This window comes from Topomyia yanbarensis, chromosome 1 (genome assembly GCF_030247195.1).
Source record: "Topomyia yanbarensis strain Yona2022 chromosome 1, ASM3024719v1, whole genome shotgun sequence".
Classification (NCBI taxonomy): domain Eukaryota; kingdom Metazoa; phylum Arthropoda; class Insecta; order Diptera; family Culicidae; genus Topomyia; species Topomyia yanbarensis.
Window position 1 is genome coordinate 63924002 of NC_080670.1, and position 18814 is coordinate 63942815.

The window sequence follows — 18814 nt, forward strand, 5'->3', positions numbered from 1 at the left end:
GCCATTTTTCGCTTTCCCATTTATTTGGTTTGAGATTTCTAGCACTGATGTTGTCCTATGCTGATTTGAGCGATTCTCTGAGTCCTGCCACTATCCCATGTAGTATGTGTTATCAAAAACATCGCGAAGCATCAAGTTCTAAATGTTCTCAAACGATATAATATCCGAAGAGAGTGATAAGAGTTATAAGAAATGTCTCATCACACTGTTAGGTGGATTAAAAGCGTTTTTTTGTTCAGCATACCTACCGCATAACGAATCCTCTCCTTCTGATGACTTCAAAAGCGTTGTATCATATTGTAGCAGAAATGGGCTTCCGCTCATTATCGGCAGTGATGCGAATGCTCATCGCATCATTTGGGGCAGCTCAGACATCAATCTGAGAGGCTCTGAACTGATGGAGTACATAAGTAGTACAAATCTCCATATTCTGAATGTGGGAAACCGATCAACTTTTGCGAGGTCTGGGAGGGAGGAGGTGTTAGACATAACACTTTGCTCTGATAGAATTTTGCATGAACTGGGAAATTTGCAGGTTCCAAATGAAACTGAACCGTCTCTATCCGATCATAAATATATGTTTTTCGATCATTTTGATGTCACCTTCAATGTGATAACATATCGTAATCCTAAATCTACAAACTGGGACCTCTTTTTGGAAGACTTGGCGACTAAATTTCATGGATATTTTCCAACAATAAGTCAACTAGACGACTTAGATGACGTCGTGGATACGACAAACTCTTTCATATTAGCATCCTACGAAGAAGCTTGTCCACTTCGTACTGTTAAATCGACTAGGGGAACCCCTTGGTGGAGGGCTGAGCTTGAAAGAATGAAGAAAGTTATGAGAAGAGCTTGGAACCGGCGTCAGCGTGATGACTCCAGGGCTTTCAGGTCAGCTCATAGTGCATATAAGAAATGTCTTAGATCTGCAGAACGGGCTGGCTGGCAAAGCCTATGTACTAATGTCTCTAGTCTGAACGAGGCTAGCAGATTAAATAAAATTCTCACCAAATCGAATGATTTTCAGATGAACTCCTTAAAAACCAGAGATGGTGTTTATGTGACGGACGAAAAAGATGTTCGTAATTGTCTCTTCGACACACACTTTCCAGGTTGTATCGATCCGGAGTTGAACAATGTTCACAGATCTCATTCTGGTGATTCGGACTCGTGGGCAGTTGACAGCTTTGATCCATACAAATAACCCGGAAAAGATGGAATACTTCCCGTGCTACTGCAAAAGGGATTTGATATTCTTAAACATGTCTTGAAAAAGATTTTGCTTTCCAGTCTTGCTACCGGGTATATCCCGAAAGCATGGCGAGAAATAACTGTTAGATTTATTCCCAAAGGGGGGCACTCAAGCTATGAAGAAGCCAAGAGTTGTAGGTCCATCAGCTTAAGTTCTTTTCTTCTGAAAGCTTTGGAACGGATAATCGCGGAACGCGCGGTCATGGGATACCTGCATGTATCTCAGGTTGGATAAACGCAATGCTTAGTAACCGCATACTTTGCTCGTCACTGCGACAGGCTGAGATACGGAAGTTGAGTATTTGCGGTTGTCCTCAGGGCGGCGTTCTGTCACCTTTGTTATGGAACTTAGTAGCTGACGGCTTGTTGAAGAAACTCAATGAGCTTGGATTTCCAACCTACGGGTTTGCTGACGATTACCAAATACTAATTAATGGATTTTGCATCGGAACAATCTTTGACTTAATGCAACAGGCATTAAGAGCTGTCGAACAGTGGTGTCGACAAGTTAAACTATCAGTTAACCCAAGCAAAACTTCAATGGTTCTTTTCACGAAGAAGCGAATAACAACCGGGGTTCGTCCCTTGCAGTTCTTTGATTCTGAGCTACTGTGTGCAGATCATGTCAAATACGTTGGAGTCATATTGGATTCCAAACTGAATTGGTCTGCTCACATTGAGTTCAGAGTCAAGAAAGCGGGCATGGCCTTCGGACAGTGCAGACGAACTTTTGGAAAGACCTGGGGTCTCAAACCTAAATACATCTATTGGATTTACACGACAATTGTACGTCCAATACTGTCATACGGATGCCTTGTGTGGTGGCAGAGGGGAGAGGTGGTGACAGTCCAGTCAAAGTTAAACCATCTGCAAAGAATGGCGCTAATGGCGTTGACTGGTGCTTTCACCACGACTCCGACTGCTGCTCTTGAGGCACTTCTAAATATCAAACCATTACACATACATTTAAAAAAAAGAAGCACTATCATGTGCATACAGACTGCAGGTTACTGGGCTTTGGAACAGTAATCATGTTGATCTTGCTACCAGTCATACACGATTGTGGTCACAAATGGTTACATGGGGTGAAGATATTCTTGCTCCCAGCGATATTACACTCACTTGTAGTTTTCCGTACAGGACATTCCATGTGAAGTTTCCCTCTCGAGAGGAGTGGTTGTCTGGCTTTATGGAAAAACAACAACAAACGTAAGTGGTCTGTTACACTGACGGTTCTCTGATGGAGGGACGTGCTGGTGCTGGTGTCTTCTGTCGTGAAATGAGATTGGAACAATCTCACTCACTAGGTAGATACTGTACTGTATTCCAAGCAGAAATCTTTGCGATTATGTGCGGGGTGCAATCGGCCCTTCAACTGAGTTTGTCCGGCAGAGTTATAAACTTCTGCTCCGATAGTCAGGCTGCAATCAAGGCCCTTAGCTCAGACAAATCCCGGTCCAAGCTAGTGATCGCGTGCCGAACCCAAATCGAAGAACTAAGCATTGTCAACACTATCTACCTTGTCTGGGTACCCGGACATTGCGGTATTACTGGAAATGAATGGGCTGACGAATTGGCCAGGGCAGGTTCAGCGATTAACTTCGTTGGTCCTGAGCCCGCGCTACCAATTTCGACAAGTTGGATAAGGGAAAAAATACGGTCCTGGGCTTCGTCCGAGCACCGCAATTATTGGAGAAATCTACAAACTTGTCGCCAAACAAAGGCGTTTCTAGAACAACCATGCCCAGTGTTTTCGAAAAATCTCTTACATTTTTCGAAGCTCCACTGCGGCATGCTGACCAGGGCTTTAACCGGCCACTGCAAACTCAATTATCACATGGCAACTATTCAGTGTGCTGAGTCTTTTTCATGTGATCTTTGTGAATCCGACTACGGAACCTCATATCATCTGATATGCAACTGTCCAGCGGTAGCGCAATTGCGATTTCGAGTCTTCAGCCGTCCTTATATAGACGAAACCATGTTTGGTCGACTGAAACTCAGAGACATACTAAAGTTGCTTATCCAATGTGGTAAAGAGCTTTAGGCTTATTCGCAGGCAAGTTGAACTACTTGTGAGTTTAACTTACCTGTTGTTTATTTTTGTTTTGTGCTGTTATTTTTCTCACCCTTCCAATTCTACTTCCCCACACCTCCTTGTCCTTTCCTTCCGCTCAGGAAATGATGAAAACACACGGCAAGGCACAAATCCCCGACAATGTACGGGGAACGGGCCATTTGAGCCAATATATTCTGATTCCTGATTCCTACTTTAAACAAATGTTTTTGATTAACCCATTCATGCCCATGTTGTTTGTGGACAACAACGTTTTTCAACAGCTATAACTTTTGATTGAGACAAGATTTTTACACAAAAACAAGTAAGGCTCATAAATGAGCGACCGAAAATAAAAGTCGCAAGAATAGAACATGCTTCGTAAAACCCGTTTCAAATATATTAGAATATAAAACCCGGATATAAACTTCAAGCATAAAAATCGGACTGGGACTTTCGTTTGTAAGAGTCGGATAAAAAAACCTTCAGTGAAAAAACCGGAAAATAATATATCCGATTCTTACAAAGTAGTTTTTGTTAGCCGAATTTTAATCTTGAACATCAAGATATACGGATGCTCCTACGAGCGAATAATTTATTTTTAACTGGTTTTTATACTGGAGGTTCATCCTTGCAGAGTTTTACGGGTGAGAACTTTATAAACGATTTTTATACTGAAGAATTTCTGTCCGATTTTAATAATTGAAGTTTATTTCCGATTTTTATATTCTAATATCTTTGAAACGGGTTTTGCGAAGCATGTACTATCCTTGCGACTTTTATTTTCGGTCGCTCAAATGTGACTATTGCCTTTCATTTGAGTATTAACAATTACAAGGATCAGCTCTAGAACTGAAGTTATTGCAATTAGTTCGATTGGATTCCGATGAAGCAGTGCGGCCAGAGACAGTCTACGTTGACGACTGAAAAAGAATTTTTCATATATCTTCGTTATGTTGCAATACTATTGAAAACTGATAAAACCTATCAATTTAGACTGTCTTTGGCTACGTTTTCCACGCAATTGGACTATTGTAAATATTTTAGGAGAATTATATTGAGCATTGGAAGGTAAAAAGTGTCTAGCACTGCGAATAAAGCACCTATTTTTTTAAAAAAAGGCTTTTTGTGTTCTTTGATCCCACCGTTTTCAAGGATAAATAGTTTTGAAACCCTACATGCACTAGAAAAAAGTTGGACATGAAAGGGTTAAATTGAGTTAGGTTCACGCAAAACAGGGGTGATGTTAGAAAAACTGAAATATACCTACTTCTGGTTAGAACCCAAAATGATTTTCAGAACTGAGTTAGTTTTAGCCTCAAGCAAAAGCAACACATCGTCGCTGTTGTGCTATCTTATGACAAGCGCCATTTAGCACTTTTCGAGAAAAACGATTTTTAAAGTTTGAGATTGAATATCTTAAAATTTATAAATGTTAGAAGCTTTTCGGAGAAGGCATTCGATGCTTCTATCTTTTCTGAAGTAAACTCTCGATTTGTGCGAAGATCGGTTGACTATATTTACAGTTTTTGCTTAAAATGTAAACCAAAGTCGCTCACATACGTATCATAAGTGTGTATTGATGATAAAATATGTATGACGTGTCACAAATGTGTACAGAAGATTTCATATAAAAATGAATCATAACTGATTCGTAAAATTATGCGTTATAGATCACTATGTCCAATATCATACTTTTCCATGCGATAGCAGCAATATCAGAATACAAAATGATGGTATTAGAACACAAAGTTTTTCCAATTTTCCTCCTTTATTCAGGAAAAACAATGAACAAAAATTGGTTTCATTGACAATTTAGAGACAATGTATATCAAACAATGTTATTGTTGACAGGTGACTAGACGAAACAAATGTTCTTCTTGCATAATCCATCACTACATTTCGGTATACTTTCCAAAACAAGTGGAAATCTCAAAAGGAAATTTGTTCAATAATCATGAATATATAAGCCAACCATTCCCAGAAAAAAACTATGGTAGGAAAATTTTTTCTCCCGAGACAAGAACCTAGCTAATGTTTATGGTTGATCTGCATAGGAATTACCTATGTCATCAGAGACATCTGTTGGCTTACTATAAGCTTATCGGCTTATAGCAAGCCAACAAACTAAGAATGTTGTCTCTTTTTTCTTTGTCATAAGATAGCACAACTCGATCACTCGAGAAATTGGCGCTTGTCATAATCGTGTTTCGCTATATCTCAGTAACCCAGCATAATTTCAAAATTCTGAAAACGCGACTTTATGGAGATTTTAAAACTTAGTAACATGGCATATCTAACTCAGTTCACCCAAAAATGGCGTTTGTCATAAGATAGCACAACAGCGACGACATATGTTATAGGTGTAGATCCTAAATGTTGTAAATGTTACTTCCCACAACAAAGATAGTAGTATGATTCATATTTGGGTCCATCAAAATATTAAGAAAGTTCAGTCGTTCACATTTACAAGGGCGTAATGATTCTTTGTCTTATACAAAACAAGCTAAAAAAGAGGACTGGGGGGTAAACAGCCTCCCCCTCTTCTTTTCATTTTCTAACTACGTTGAGTGACATAGCGATCTTTATTAACGTAAATGCGAAATAGTTTATTTCCCCATATAAAATCCCATACAAATTTTGAACGCAACCCGATCAGAATGAAATAACAAAGTAGTTACAATAACAGAAATTTATAACAAGTAACAAAGGAAGATATAGTTTTGAAATCTTTTTGTTATGTGTTTCTGATCGGGAATGCGCAAACCCGGAAGCAACCAATCGCTACCAAATTTTGCACAGGCATTTGGGACCACAAAAGGAACTCAAAATGTTCTGTGCCCGCTAGTTTAAATCATTTTGAAGTTTTTCCATACAACCGCGAGCCACTCTAGGATTCATGCGCCAGTGATATAGTTAAAAAAAATTGTTTTATATTTTGTATTTTATAATTTTATCTTCTCTATTACAGTCTCTACATCGATTATCGGGGGATTTCATCTCAATCTCACCCTGGATAGCCGACACACCCGGATAATCGAGTCAAACTTTTTTGTGATTAGATTTTTTAGAATTTCAAGGTATGATTTGTATTTTTGGTTGGTTTTCATTATTTATTTATATTGGTAACGAGTTAACGATACATATTAGTTTTTATAACTATTTGTGAAAGAATTCTAAAACAAATATTGTGTATGTCTTCTGCAATACAGGTCAAACTCGATTACCCGGGGCTTCGATTTTCCGGGGTACATGATTTGATTACTCGTATACTAGCAAAAAATAAAGTAACTAATGTCGTTTTTCATTAAAAAACACCGGGGCAGTAGATTGCACTGGTTTTGTACTTTCTAGCAGACGTGGGAATGAAACATGTCTAGTGGCCTGTTCTTCTGCTAGAAAATGCAACACCAGTGAAATCCACTGCCCCGGGGTTTTTCAATGAAAAACTCCATAAGTAAGCTGGGGGTCGCCTCTTTCTTGGCTCCAGTTTAATTTACGTGGTGGTGTCATATATCACAGCTAACGTTTCTTTCAAGCCTTATTCTTGTGTGCGAAAAGTCATTGTCCTTGTAGCATCATTTAGTTGACCAATGTCGTACCGGATTTTCAGATGATCACTGAGCATGTAGTCTTTACAAACTCTCCCACTCATGTTTGTCACCAGCGAAGGACTAACGAAAGAGGTTACGCAGATGGTGGGCTACAGGCCAGCTCAGCTAGAAGTACTACCAGTGGTGCCCTCTTTACATAGCCTAACTGCTTGAGCTACCGAAGAATAGCCAGGTCTCTTATCAGAATTTTGTTAACCCTTTTTTGACCAACTTTTTTCTATCGTGTATAGGGTTCTAAAACTATTTTTTCTTAGAACTGTTCTGCCGCTATACACATAATTGTCCAATGCGTATAGGTAATCCCATTTCACATGGGACAATTATGCTTATAACGCCAGTGTTGGCGTCATGAACTACGAAAAACATGGTTTAATAAAGATAGGTGCTTCTTTCGCAAAGATAGAAGCTGCTCAATATTTACCTTACGATCTAGTCCAATTGCATGAAAAAGGTAGTGGAAGACAGTCTAAATTAGAAAATTTTATCAATTTTCAATAATAACTATTGCCAAGTTACGAAAATGCTCCAATTTTTTTTTTTCAGCATTAACAGTAACTATTCCTGGCAGCATTGCTTCAGCGAAACCCATTCAGATTAATTGTAATAACTTCTGTTCTACTGATAGTATTCATTACTATTAGTGCTCAAATTAAAAAAAATGTCGCAGTTATTAGCCCTAATTATCGTTGTATACATAAGTTGTTTAAACCAAAAGTTATAGTCGTGTAGAATCGTGGTTGTTTATCGACAACATGGGCATGAAGGGATTAAAGATGCCATTGGAAATCTGAGCAGGAATCAATTGTTGAAGGGGATTATGCGAAAAGAGTATTTGTGTAAAGTACACTAGAACTCAGAGCAGGATATTCATCAGACCTTTACACCGGATTTAATTGAAAATAGGAACATGATTCTATCAGCATCTTGAATAAATCATAATCTTCGCAGAATTCTATCTTGACAAGCATTCCACCAGAACTCCAAAAAGCTTTTCTCTAGAATCCCGTATCTTAGCCCAGAGAAAAAACATGTTTTAATCTACCTATTTGTGAAATTGTGCCTTTCCCATTTGTCCAAATTATGATTCCATGGCTCGTTCATCTCGCTGATGGATTCTAGTGCAAAGAGTACCAGAGATATAATAAAAAAATCTATTTTTTTAAACAATTTGTTAAAATTAAGATGTGGTCCATGGGAACACCCTCAATAAGTTAGGTTATTATATATGGGCTCTAGATGAACAATTGCTTCAAAACTGTTTCCAATTCGTGAAGGTCGATTCCAAGTTTTGATTTTTTTTTGTCACTTTGCGCGGAGTAACCCACTTATAGGCTATTTTTGATGTAGGCCAAAATTTGAGGTAAGGTTAGTCCTTGACCCCCCATTCCCCGAAATATCATCGAATTAGCACTGTAATCTGACATTCTAGTTGTATTTGGAATTCTTTTTTTTCGAAGCGCCCGGATAATCGAATCATTTTCTCCGGATAATCGAATCACGGATAATCGAATCACCGAATAATCGAATCACCGGAAAATGGAGTCCGACGTGTACCTATAACTCGACTTTAAGTAGGTATTGGGACTATGGCGGTGATCACGATACTGTTGGAAATTTGTGATGACAATATCACAGTTCCTCGATGGCGGAGTGGTTAACGCACCCAACTAGAGACTGGGAGATCGCATGTTTGCTTCCTGCTTGAGGACATATGCTTTCTCAGTGTGCCCAATAAAAAGGTGAATTTTGACCATTTCTTCATTCTCACCGTTCCGGTCTTTCTCTGTCTATTTTCCAGTGAACACGTTCCTTACAACTTTGATAAAAGAAAAAAAGCATGACACGTCAAAGCAAGGAATATATGAAAACTAATGAAGTTTTATTTGAACAGTTCCACGAGCGTCAAGCGAACGTGCTTAAAATGCTGAGGATGGCTGATGAATGAGTAGGCCGAAACAACTTCAACCCAAGCATGTGAACATAAAGAAAAAACTCATATGCTGGAAAAATACTTTCTACCTTCTTCGTAGTAGTCAACAAAAATGACTTAACAAATCCACGTGCTATGCTCAGGCATTGCATTTATCGCTCATATGAGTAAGTACGTCCGGATAATTTGTTACTGCAACAATAAAAACTCACATTTTCACACGAAAAGTTATTGGCACTCACAAAACTTTTCCGGATACATACAACGTGTTATTTCTTCGGATAAATAAAACCGCCGGAGAATTAACAAATGAGTTTATCACGGTATCCTTTTTGCGCTCGCTGCTTTGCTGTCGCTATTCCAAAATACGAAAAAACAAGTGTATCGTACTTCTTTGCCCCTTTCTTTGAAATTAAGTGTATATTTTGACGCTTTTACTGATTTCCACGAAATTAAAATATTATCACCTTCTCCGGTGAAAAGGAAACAATCAAATAAATTTTATCCGGAGAATTATTCTCACGTTATTTGTAGAGAGGAGAATTTCGCGACTCTTCTTATCTCGGAAAAGTTGGACATCGGATAAGCTTCCTCTAGCGTGAGTGAGAGAGAATTACAATGCCTGGTTATGCTTCGTGCACGCAAAGTTGCGAATATTGCTATTGACGCATATCTTATAACCAAGCTCACAGCTTGCCATATTTTTGCTTTTACAGTCAATTAGATTGTTCATAACATAGACATCTATTTTTCGGAATATTTGTCGCATAATAAAACATGATCTTTTGATGATTTCAAAAGGGTTGTATAACACTGTGGTAAAAATCATAATCCTTGGTGATGTAAATGTCCATCATGTTTTGGGTCTGATTCGATACCAAATTGGGGGGCACTGGATTGATGACATATTTAAACAGCACAAATCTGCATATACGCAATGTGGGAAATTACCCAATATTTGCACGTTCTGGCAGGAAAGGGGTGGCAGATGTAACATTCCGCTTTGACAATGTTACATATGATTTGGCAAGTTGGTTCGTACCGAACGAGCTCGAACCGTCTTTTTCTGAATAAATTCCTAATCTTTGATCAATTATAAATATATCGTCACATGCCGTAATTCAAAATGTATTAACTGAAACCTCCACGAAGTGGGATTAGTTTCATTGATATTGTCCAAAGATTGAATCTTCAAGCTACTTGGATGAGGTCGTAGATAAAACAAACACACTCAAGAGGTTTGTTCGCTTCGAGTTATGCGTACTTCTAGAGGGACCCCAAGGTCAAATGGCGAACTTGCTGGACTCAAAAAGCTTGAAATCGCAAAGGCAGTGACACTGACCCAGCATTTAAGTCGGCTCTCAACGAGGCCAATAAATCGAATAAGTTTCTTTCGAAAACGAAAGACTTCACTGAGAACAGACATACACGTAAAGTTTTCAATGTGCGTAAGAAATAAAACTGTCGTTTTGAAATATCAACACCAAGAAGAAATTTATTCAACTTGCATGCAAAATTGTATACTACAGTGATTCACGTATGCGAACCTGGGTGCGATTTACATTTTCCACGTATGCTCTCATAGGGTTTTCGTATAAATTTGCTCTAGCAAAGCAGTTTTTAAATAAAAATTTATAATTGAGCAATATTTTTCTGTCAAATAGCTTTCGTTTAACATATTAGCATCGCAATCATTAACGCCCATAAATCTTTTCATCGATTTTTTAATAAGCTTTCCTTAAGTAGGTATACTATTATCGGTATGTGAACCCTAACAGTTTTTTTTCGGTTATATGTCTGTTTGCTGTGACGAAGATGATTTGCAGCTAAACTCTAGCACAGCATATACAACTAGCAATTAGATATAAACTAAACATATAATCAAACAAAACTATGATACAAATATAAGAAATGTAAAAAAATTAGGCTCCTAATTTACAAAAAGTTTGGAACTTGTCGGTGAGGGACCATTCATAAATTACGTAACGCAAAAATTGCCCAAAATTGACCCCCCCTCCCCCTATGTAACAAATTGTCACAAATTTTTCCATCCCCCTCCCCTGTTACGTAACAAATTCCAAGAAATTTTTTTTTTTCTTCGATGAGAATATGTTACGTAACGATCTAGTTAACACCCCCTCCCCCCTATGTCACAACTTGTCACAACTTGTCGTACCCCCTCCCCCCCTAAAAGCGTTACGTAATTTATGAATGGTCCCTGAACTGTTTTGTTTGTCCTTTGAGAAGTGTACATTCCTAGAGAAAATTTAGAATAGGACGTAAGTAACAATGAGAGATTCTCTTTGGGGTCTTTCTCTTCTGTTCATTACTCGGCCATTTCAACATTTACTACTACTACTACTACTCTTTGCATAATATTCTAGTAAAAACCGTCGGCTTTCGATATGTACTGGAAAATCAGTGCAAAGTGTTGTAGTGACGTCGTTATAAACGAAAGAGAAAGTAAACAAAGAAACTCTCAATGTTACTTACGTCCTATTGAAAATTTTCTCTAGATTTATTGTCGGTTATTTTGTTCTTTTCGTTTTGTGGCGTAGGTGTCCATGGCTTATTCATGACTGGAACGTGCATCAGTCAAAAACGGTGTAAGCTTAGAAAGCTTGCCTCAACGCCGTGCCTCTAGGGCTTTTTATCGAAAAAGCACCAATTTCTCGAATGTTTGTGCTTAAAAATGTGCTAGGTAAATGCATCTTAATACCAATTTAATTTAATTTAATTAGAATAGAGCCTAATAAGCCTATTTCGGCCCTATTCGGAACAGTGTCGAACTAACATTTTGTATCAATCTCTTTCTCTCGCTCAAGGTTGGCCGATTTTTGTGGGTAACAGTGAAACTGTTCTCGGGATTTTTTTAAAGGGAAAGAAGCAACGCAGCTTTTTGTAATTTGAAGACTACACTAGTTTACAGCATTTCTGAACTCAATAACCTGATGGTCATTTTCAATGTAAAATCGTCTGCTAAGTCCGAAAACGAAGTCCAAAAAAATTACAATAGAGCAGTTTTCGAGTTACAGTAAAAAAATGAATTTCACCTCCAAAACAAAAAGCCCGTTCAGTAAATTCCAAATATCTTCGATTGTAGTGCATCAATATGAAAGCTTATTATGTTGAATTAAAGAATGCACTTTAAATCGTTCGAACATTTTGTTTCAATGCGACTACTGGTTCTGACGTTATTTGCGAGTTTAGTGAACTTTTTCTTAATTTTTCTTAATTTTTTAAATAAAAATGAGCGTTTGGTCAATATTTTGGGCAAGATAAAGCAACTCTAAAAATGACATTTTTATGGGAAATTAAAGCCTGCTAATAATCAATCAAAATAAGCACATATTAGTTTATTAGTTTAAATCGGATGGAAATTGTGAAAGTTGTTAAATTTTTTGTAGCATGGGAATTTTTGAGTTTCTCTGGGCCAACTTATTGAACCGTCTCAATGCCAATTTTTTCTAGGGTTTGCTTCATAATATATGAGAGACTCTTTGACAGAATTCTGTTAAACAAGTAAACTGAAGAATTTTGAAAGAATTTAATGTGGGGTAATGTTTGAACTCGTTTATCCAAATGATTCAAAGCTTCTTATAACAATAATTTCAGGCTCAGTGGAGTAATGTGATTAAAAATTTGGTATTAAAAATACGCATAATATTTACATGTGTCATACAGAATCATATATGTACAAAATACGTTGTGAACTGCACGCCCCTTAACGCCCTGATACATATATCGGAAACTTATGATGGCGCAAAATGTTAAATGCTGGCATTAGCTTCACGAATGATGATTTATTTACCTATTTCGCCAACTATTGTTCTACTAATAATTTGTTTTACGTTATTAAAACATCTAGAAAATTGTAATTTGAAATTATATTGGATTCACATATTATATTTACGATTTTACTGTATTGGTCCATAAAATTTCAATATACTACAATACATTGTGTAAAACATCTAAGTGCAATTACAAAATAATCTACATTCTGCAAATCATTCTGAAGATTTCGTGATTTTAAACCTAAAATAAATCTTGTTCGATATCCTACATAATTTCAAAACACAAACTGCTAGATATTCTAGGAAGGAAAATAAATTAAAAGTTTTTCAAATTAAAATTTTATAATATTTGACGTATGTAGTATCACATATATTTACGGATTCGTATAGTTTATATTAGCATTGTTCAAAACACAGTTGAGCAGCTAGCGTTTCATAATACGAATTTTATGACGTGTGAGGATTTAGTTTACAATGAACTTTGTAATATAAGATAGGTATCTTATGTAATACATTTGTAAATATTACACGCAGTATTGCATACCAATCATTCGATGACTTATAACTTCATTGAGCCTGAAATTATTGTTATCAGAAGTCTTGAATCATTTGGATAAACGAGTTCGAATATTACCCCACATTACATTCTTTCAAAATTCTTCAATTTACTTGTTTAACGGAATTCTGATAGAGTCTAATGAAACAAGCAATAGAACAAATTAGAATCGAGACGGTTCAATAAGTTGACCCAGAGAAACTCAAAAATTTCCATTTTACAAAAAAATTAATAACTTTCGTAATTTTCATCGAATTCAAACTAACAAGTGCTTATTTTTATTGGTTATTAGGCTTTAAGTTTCCATCAAAATATCATTTTTAGAATTGCTTAATCAAGCCGAAAACGCTCATTTTTCTTTAAAAAATGAAGAAAAAATAAGAAAAAGTTCAATAAACTCGTAAATAGCGTCAGAACCAGTAGTCGTACGAAAACAAAATGTACGAACGGCCGATAGTGCATTCAATTACCTTTAATTCAAAATAATATATTTTCATATCGATGCACTACAACCGAAGATATTTGGTTTTTACTGAAGTTACTTTTTATTTAAGAGATGAAATTCATTTTTTTACTGTAACTCGAAAACTGTTCTACTGTAATTTTTTTGGACTTAATTTTCGGATTCAGCATGCCATTTGACATCAGAAATGGTGTTCAAATATTGTAGTTCAGATTTTTATTTTGCAATCTAGTGTTATTTGCATTCACATGAGGATCTCATTTTTTTTTATTTGACCATTTCCCGCTTATGGCATATTGGTTTCCACATGATTTGTTACCAAAATAAGTATGCTTAATAAGCTTGATTCATCACCCCAACAGTTCGTAGAAAAAACAGCTTTACTGTATCGATTTTGTTGGCTATTTTCGGCAAATTTAAGACTAAGAGAAACGAAAGCAATGAAATAGAAAGACGTATAGGTATTCTAGAGCGAATCAGTTATAAACTTAGAACGGAAAATTAGGACTAGGCAGGCTCATATGGACATGATCGAAAGGAAATGTGAAGAGTCTTTTGCCTTCTGCTAAGTAGGAGCTGGGCGTTGCACCAAAGTCTACCGCATGGTCTTTGATAGAACATAACTCATCATTATGTTTTACCACCGACGGCCGGCGTCGTTCAGGCTCGACTCGATGACTACTATAACTTGTATGCCATAGAATGGTATTCTGATTGCAAAAAGCGAAATAGTGCATTTACGCCTTTCATTTTTCTATTATTTTCAGCATACGAAATAGTGTCTAACTGGGGATCATTTGGCGCTGGTTTAGACTTATTTAACTAGCATCAAGTTGGTGTTAGTTACTGAAGAGGAAATTCCGAAACTTTAGAAAACCAATCTTTTAATGAAAATTTGTTAAAATATTGTTTAAATGTGGTAGTATTATATAGAAATTTTCCAAATAAACTAACACGCTCTCTGTGTCGTCGAAAAAATTATTGAAAACGAATATTTTTTTCATCGGAAATACCTTACCCGTCATGATATTTTGAAAAGTTTTTTATGGATTTCTGAACTGTTTCGTTCCGCAAAAGAAAGACAAATCAATACTGTGCAAATTACACGTGAATTTCGAATTCGTCAAATAAAACATAATATTTTGCACCACAGACAATAATTTATTTCAAACAGAATGTAACGATGGTGTCCCCTGAGATTTTTAGGGGACTATTATGAACATTGAAATATGTATAGGGAATTCCAAAGTAACTATAGTATTTATAGCTAAGAACGACACCAATCCCCCGGGGGGACACCGTCGTAGGGGCGGATCTAGAAAAAATAGGGGAGTGTCTGAAATTTCGATTTTAAAATGAACATTATACAATTCCTAATACCTAATAATCTCATTGAATTACACACAATTTTGATGGTCAAATTTGGTTTGGAATGATGTTGAGTTTGAAACTAATTTAAAATTGAAACAAATCTAACTTTTCTCAAATTCTTTCTTTCAAATCTAAGCTGAAAGTAATAGGAGGGGTGATGTCCGGGCCCCTAGGACGCTTTCCCTGAATCCGCCACTGCACAGAGAGGTTATAAATTAGTAATGTTAGCATTTCTAATTTACGAACTCTCTGTTATGTACCTTTGTCAAAGTCATCTCACGATACACTCTTTTAATTTTATCATAACGATGCACGATAATCTCCAGAACGAACACCACAGTGGACAAAGCTACCATTAATAGATAGAAAACAAAAAAAATCCAAAGGACCTCCATATCGAAAACGCGTTTGTTATTTTTCATCTCCAGTGCCAACTGATGCCGTATTTCTAGCTGATTCACGACAATTTGCACCCGTTTACGTTGGTAGTCAATGAAGCCACTTTGAACGCATCGAATAATGATTTCGTTGAAAGATCGCCAAAACGGTGAAGTTTTTGGTACCACCATAGCTTTGTAGAATTCGTAGACCGGCTCCGAAATGGCATATACGCCAGAGGAGTGTCCATGGATCCATTTGTTGCTTCCGGATTTAATCAGAGGAACGTATATATGGGAGATGAGAAACGCCGAGTCCCGCTGGATAATGATTTGCTGGATTGCTGCCCTAATTGAAGTGGTGTTTTCAGTAGTCAAACGAGCGGTAAGTTCGCGGTAGTTCGGGTTCAGCGAATGAGAGCTCGCGTGAGTTACCATTTGTCTGTGATAGTTGGACACTTTCAGCGTGAGGTTACTTTCAAGCAGCTCATCTATATTGTTGATATTGTTCAGATGATGATTATCAGAATTCAAATACCGGATGGTAACTGCTTGCCAAACGGGATACGATACGATGTTGTATACCAACAAACCAAACAGAATCCATCTCCTCTTTGGTGCCTTGGGTAGCTTTCCCGATATATTGTAAATGATTCCGAGTATTTGTAGAGCACAATTTCCAAAATCGGCTCTTTCCTGCTGTATACCTAAATAATGGAGGTATTTTTCTAGTGTAAAGGAAATTAGTGGAATTGTTAGAGCCAGAATAAAGTTGACGATTAAATATGCTATGCTGAATGGATTGATAAAAATAATTCTTTTATCGCGATTTTTAAAATAGTCAGATGGAACCAGAAAAACTAGTTTTTCCCTGCCAATGTGATTCAAATAGAGAAGGTTGCTAGTGCCATAGTTATAAATTATCCTTGAATTGGCGGCCATATCAATTTGATTATTTTCAATTAGTCCCAGGCTTCCGGCCAACGATCCATTAGGAAATATGTATCCCATCGACAGCTCCAGTTCCGATGCAACGAAGGAAATAGTAAAATTCATCTTCTCCTTGATAATCATCAAAATTTCCATATCTATATCCGAAAGTGTAAGATTCTCTAAAACACAATCGAAAGCCGACATCGATCCTTCACTCTCATGCATTGCGATTGTCAGTGTGTAGCCATTCAAATTGCTGACTCGATTATGCGTAAAATCGTCAAGTTGTTCCAGATAACGGCTTACCGGCTCGCTACTTGACATTATTGTACAAAATAAATCAGATGACAAGATCCTTTCTCTATGTTTATCTTTGTGAAATGGATTGAACATACAAGCTTCGATTCGAGATCCCTCCAAAAGGTTGATGAGAAAAACGTTCAATAATTTGTACCGGTACCAGGCGTTGTAGAAAATGTCTGCCATTTTATTCGATGGCAGACGATATGAGATCAGAACGATTTTGGCTTGATGATTTCTGTGTCCGATGTATGGTAGGATGGCGTTCATCATTGTGTCACCGGTACTCCAGCTGAGGAAAGCCTCATCCGTCGAAAGCAATTGTTGATGAAAGTTGTAAAAATCCGTGCTGTTTTGTAGCTTATATCTGTGAAGAATAAAATAGAAATACTGTGATTTATGCAGGTCGTTCGGTTTTCAATTTCCCGGGATCAGGCAATTTATTTTTTTTTTCTGGAATCCCGGGAGCATTAAGTGATTGATTTAATAGCTCGTTTTTTCACAGAGGTCGTACGCAGTTATCAGTTGATATCGGTATGGTCAACTACACACGGTTGAAACTATCCCGCGTGTTGTCACTCAGACTATGCAACGATATCTTCTTATCTAAATTGAGGTGATTACAATTACAATTAAGACGACATACCGGATTCTGCTGCTTGAGTTGTGCACAATTGGGATGCATGGTTGAAACATTCTCATTGCCTCTTAATCAAATGAATAAACCAAACCTTCATTGATAATTACAAACTTTTGATGTAATGTTGTAGAGTTATTGATGCTTATTATATGAACGGTTTAGCAATTAAACCGTAAGGGCATCGAAAACTTGAATTATATTCGAGTGCATAAATCGGTTGAAAACTGCAGCCTTAAAACTCTGAACTGAGGACTTTGTACATAAGTATTACTTAAAAAGCTCTCATTTGAAAACGTCCACATGGAAGAAATTTCAGTGTGAAAACCGATAAAAACAAATAATGTGTATGCAAAGAACGTTATAATAAGTTTACGCACGGAACGACATAATAACTTTGAGACTAAAATAAAATACTCTTCAGAAACCGACTTATGTCAGTTTTTACACTAAAGATCCATTTAACCAACTTACATATAGCAGGACTCCAATCCGAAACTGGTTTTAGACTCGAAGGTTTTAGACAACTTACTTGAGCGCACAAATATTTTAAAAGTCGCTAAAAATATTAACTCAGTTCAAACGATGTATTCTTGGTCGTGCATCTAGTTACCATTGAGTTTTTTTTCGTAATGATCTTATAAGTGGAGGAAAACAAATTGAAAATAGCTTATCGACCAGATTCTTTTTGTGTTGCAACCTAAATAACTATTTGTCGTTTTCGGCTCATATGACACTGACAGCTTTATATATAACGGCTAGAGGAAAACTACTTGGGTGATTCATTTAGCCAAAGAAAAAAACATGAAATGAAAATAACTCAAACACTTTTCTGTTGAAGCTGTTCATTAACCAACGCAACCTTTTAAATGGTGTTACGATAATAAATTAGTTAAATTGAACTTGACCGTTTTTTTTTCTATGCTACTTAAAAAATCTGCACACCCCTCGTTTAACAGCGTCGTGCCTGCTATTTCATTCTGACATTTACTCTAGTTGTAAAAATGGTATCGAAGCAAGAGGTGCTACGGAGCACAATTTTGCTCGCACATCGATAAAATCCAAACTTCTCGCACGTCAAGTTGGTGAAATTATCGAATGGGGCCAAATCAACTGTCACCAACATAATAAAAGTGTCCGGAAAACGTTTTTCGATAGCCAAGAAGCAATCTTCAAGGGAGGAATCGAAAACCGGAGGCCACAAAAATGACGGAAAGAGTGGCCAGCTGTTTCAAGCAGATCTCCAACCTCTCCGTCCGAAATGTCGCAAGCAAACAGGGGAGGTTGTCTACAAACGGGCATTGAGCTCTACAACGAGCCGAGTTGTCAACTTACAAGAAGGTGGTGACTCCAAATCGCAAAAGCTATAGGGAAACTTCGCCTCTCTTCAGGATCATCACCTACGCAATACAACACTGATCTCATTCAACATGTTAGACCAGGCAGACATAACGAATTCAGTTTTTTTTTTATTAAAAACATAATAATTATTCTTCAAAATACCGTCAATGAATATTGGAGAAGGA

General features: G+C 37.0%; 1 protein-coding gene across 1 annotated transcript in view; it reads right to left on the reverse strand.

The window, feature by feature from the left end:
* LOC131695829 (uncharacterized) overlaps positions 1-17353 on the reverse strand; it is a 69877-nt gene extending 52524 nt beyond the window's left edge. The window contains exons 1-2 of the mRNA XM_058984370.1: positions 17298-17353; positions 15322-17018 (exon numbers count right to left, since the gene is read on the reverse strand). Of these exons, the coding sequence (XP_058840353.1) occupies positions 15322-17018; positions 17298-17353 (1753 nt within the window). The remainder of the gene's footprint in view (positions 1-15321; positions 17019-17297) is intronic.
* Between the last annotated feature and the right edge of the window lie 1461 nt (positions 17354-18814).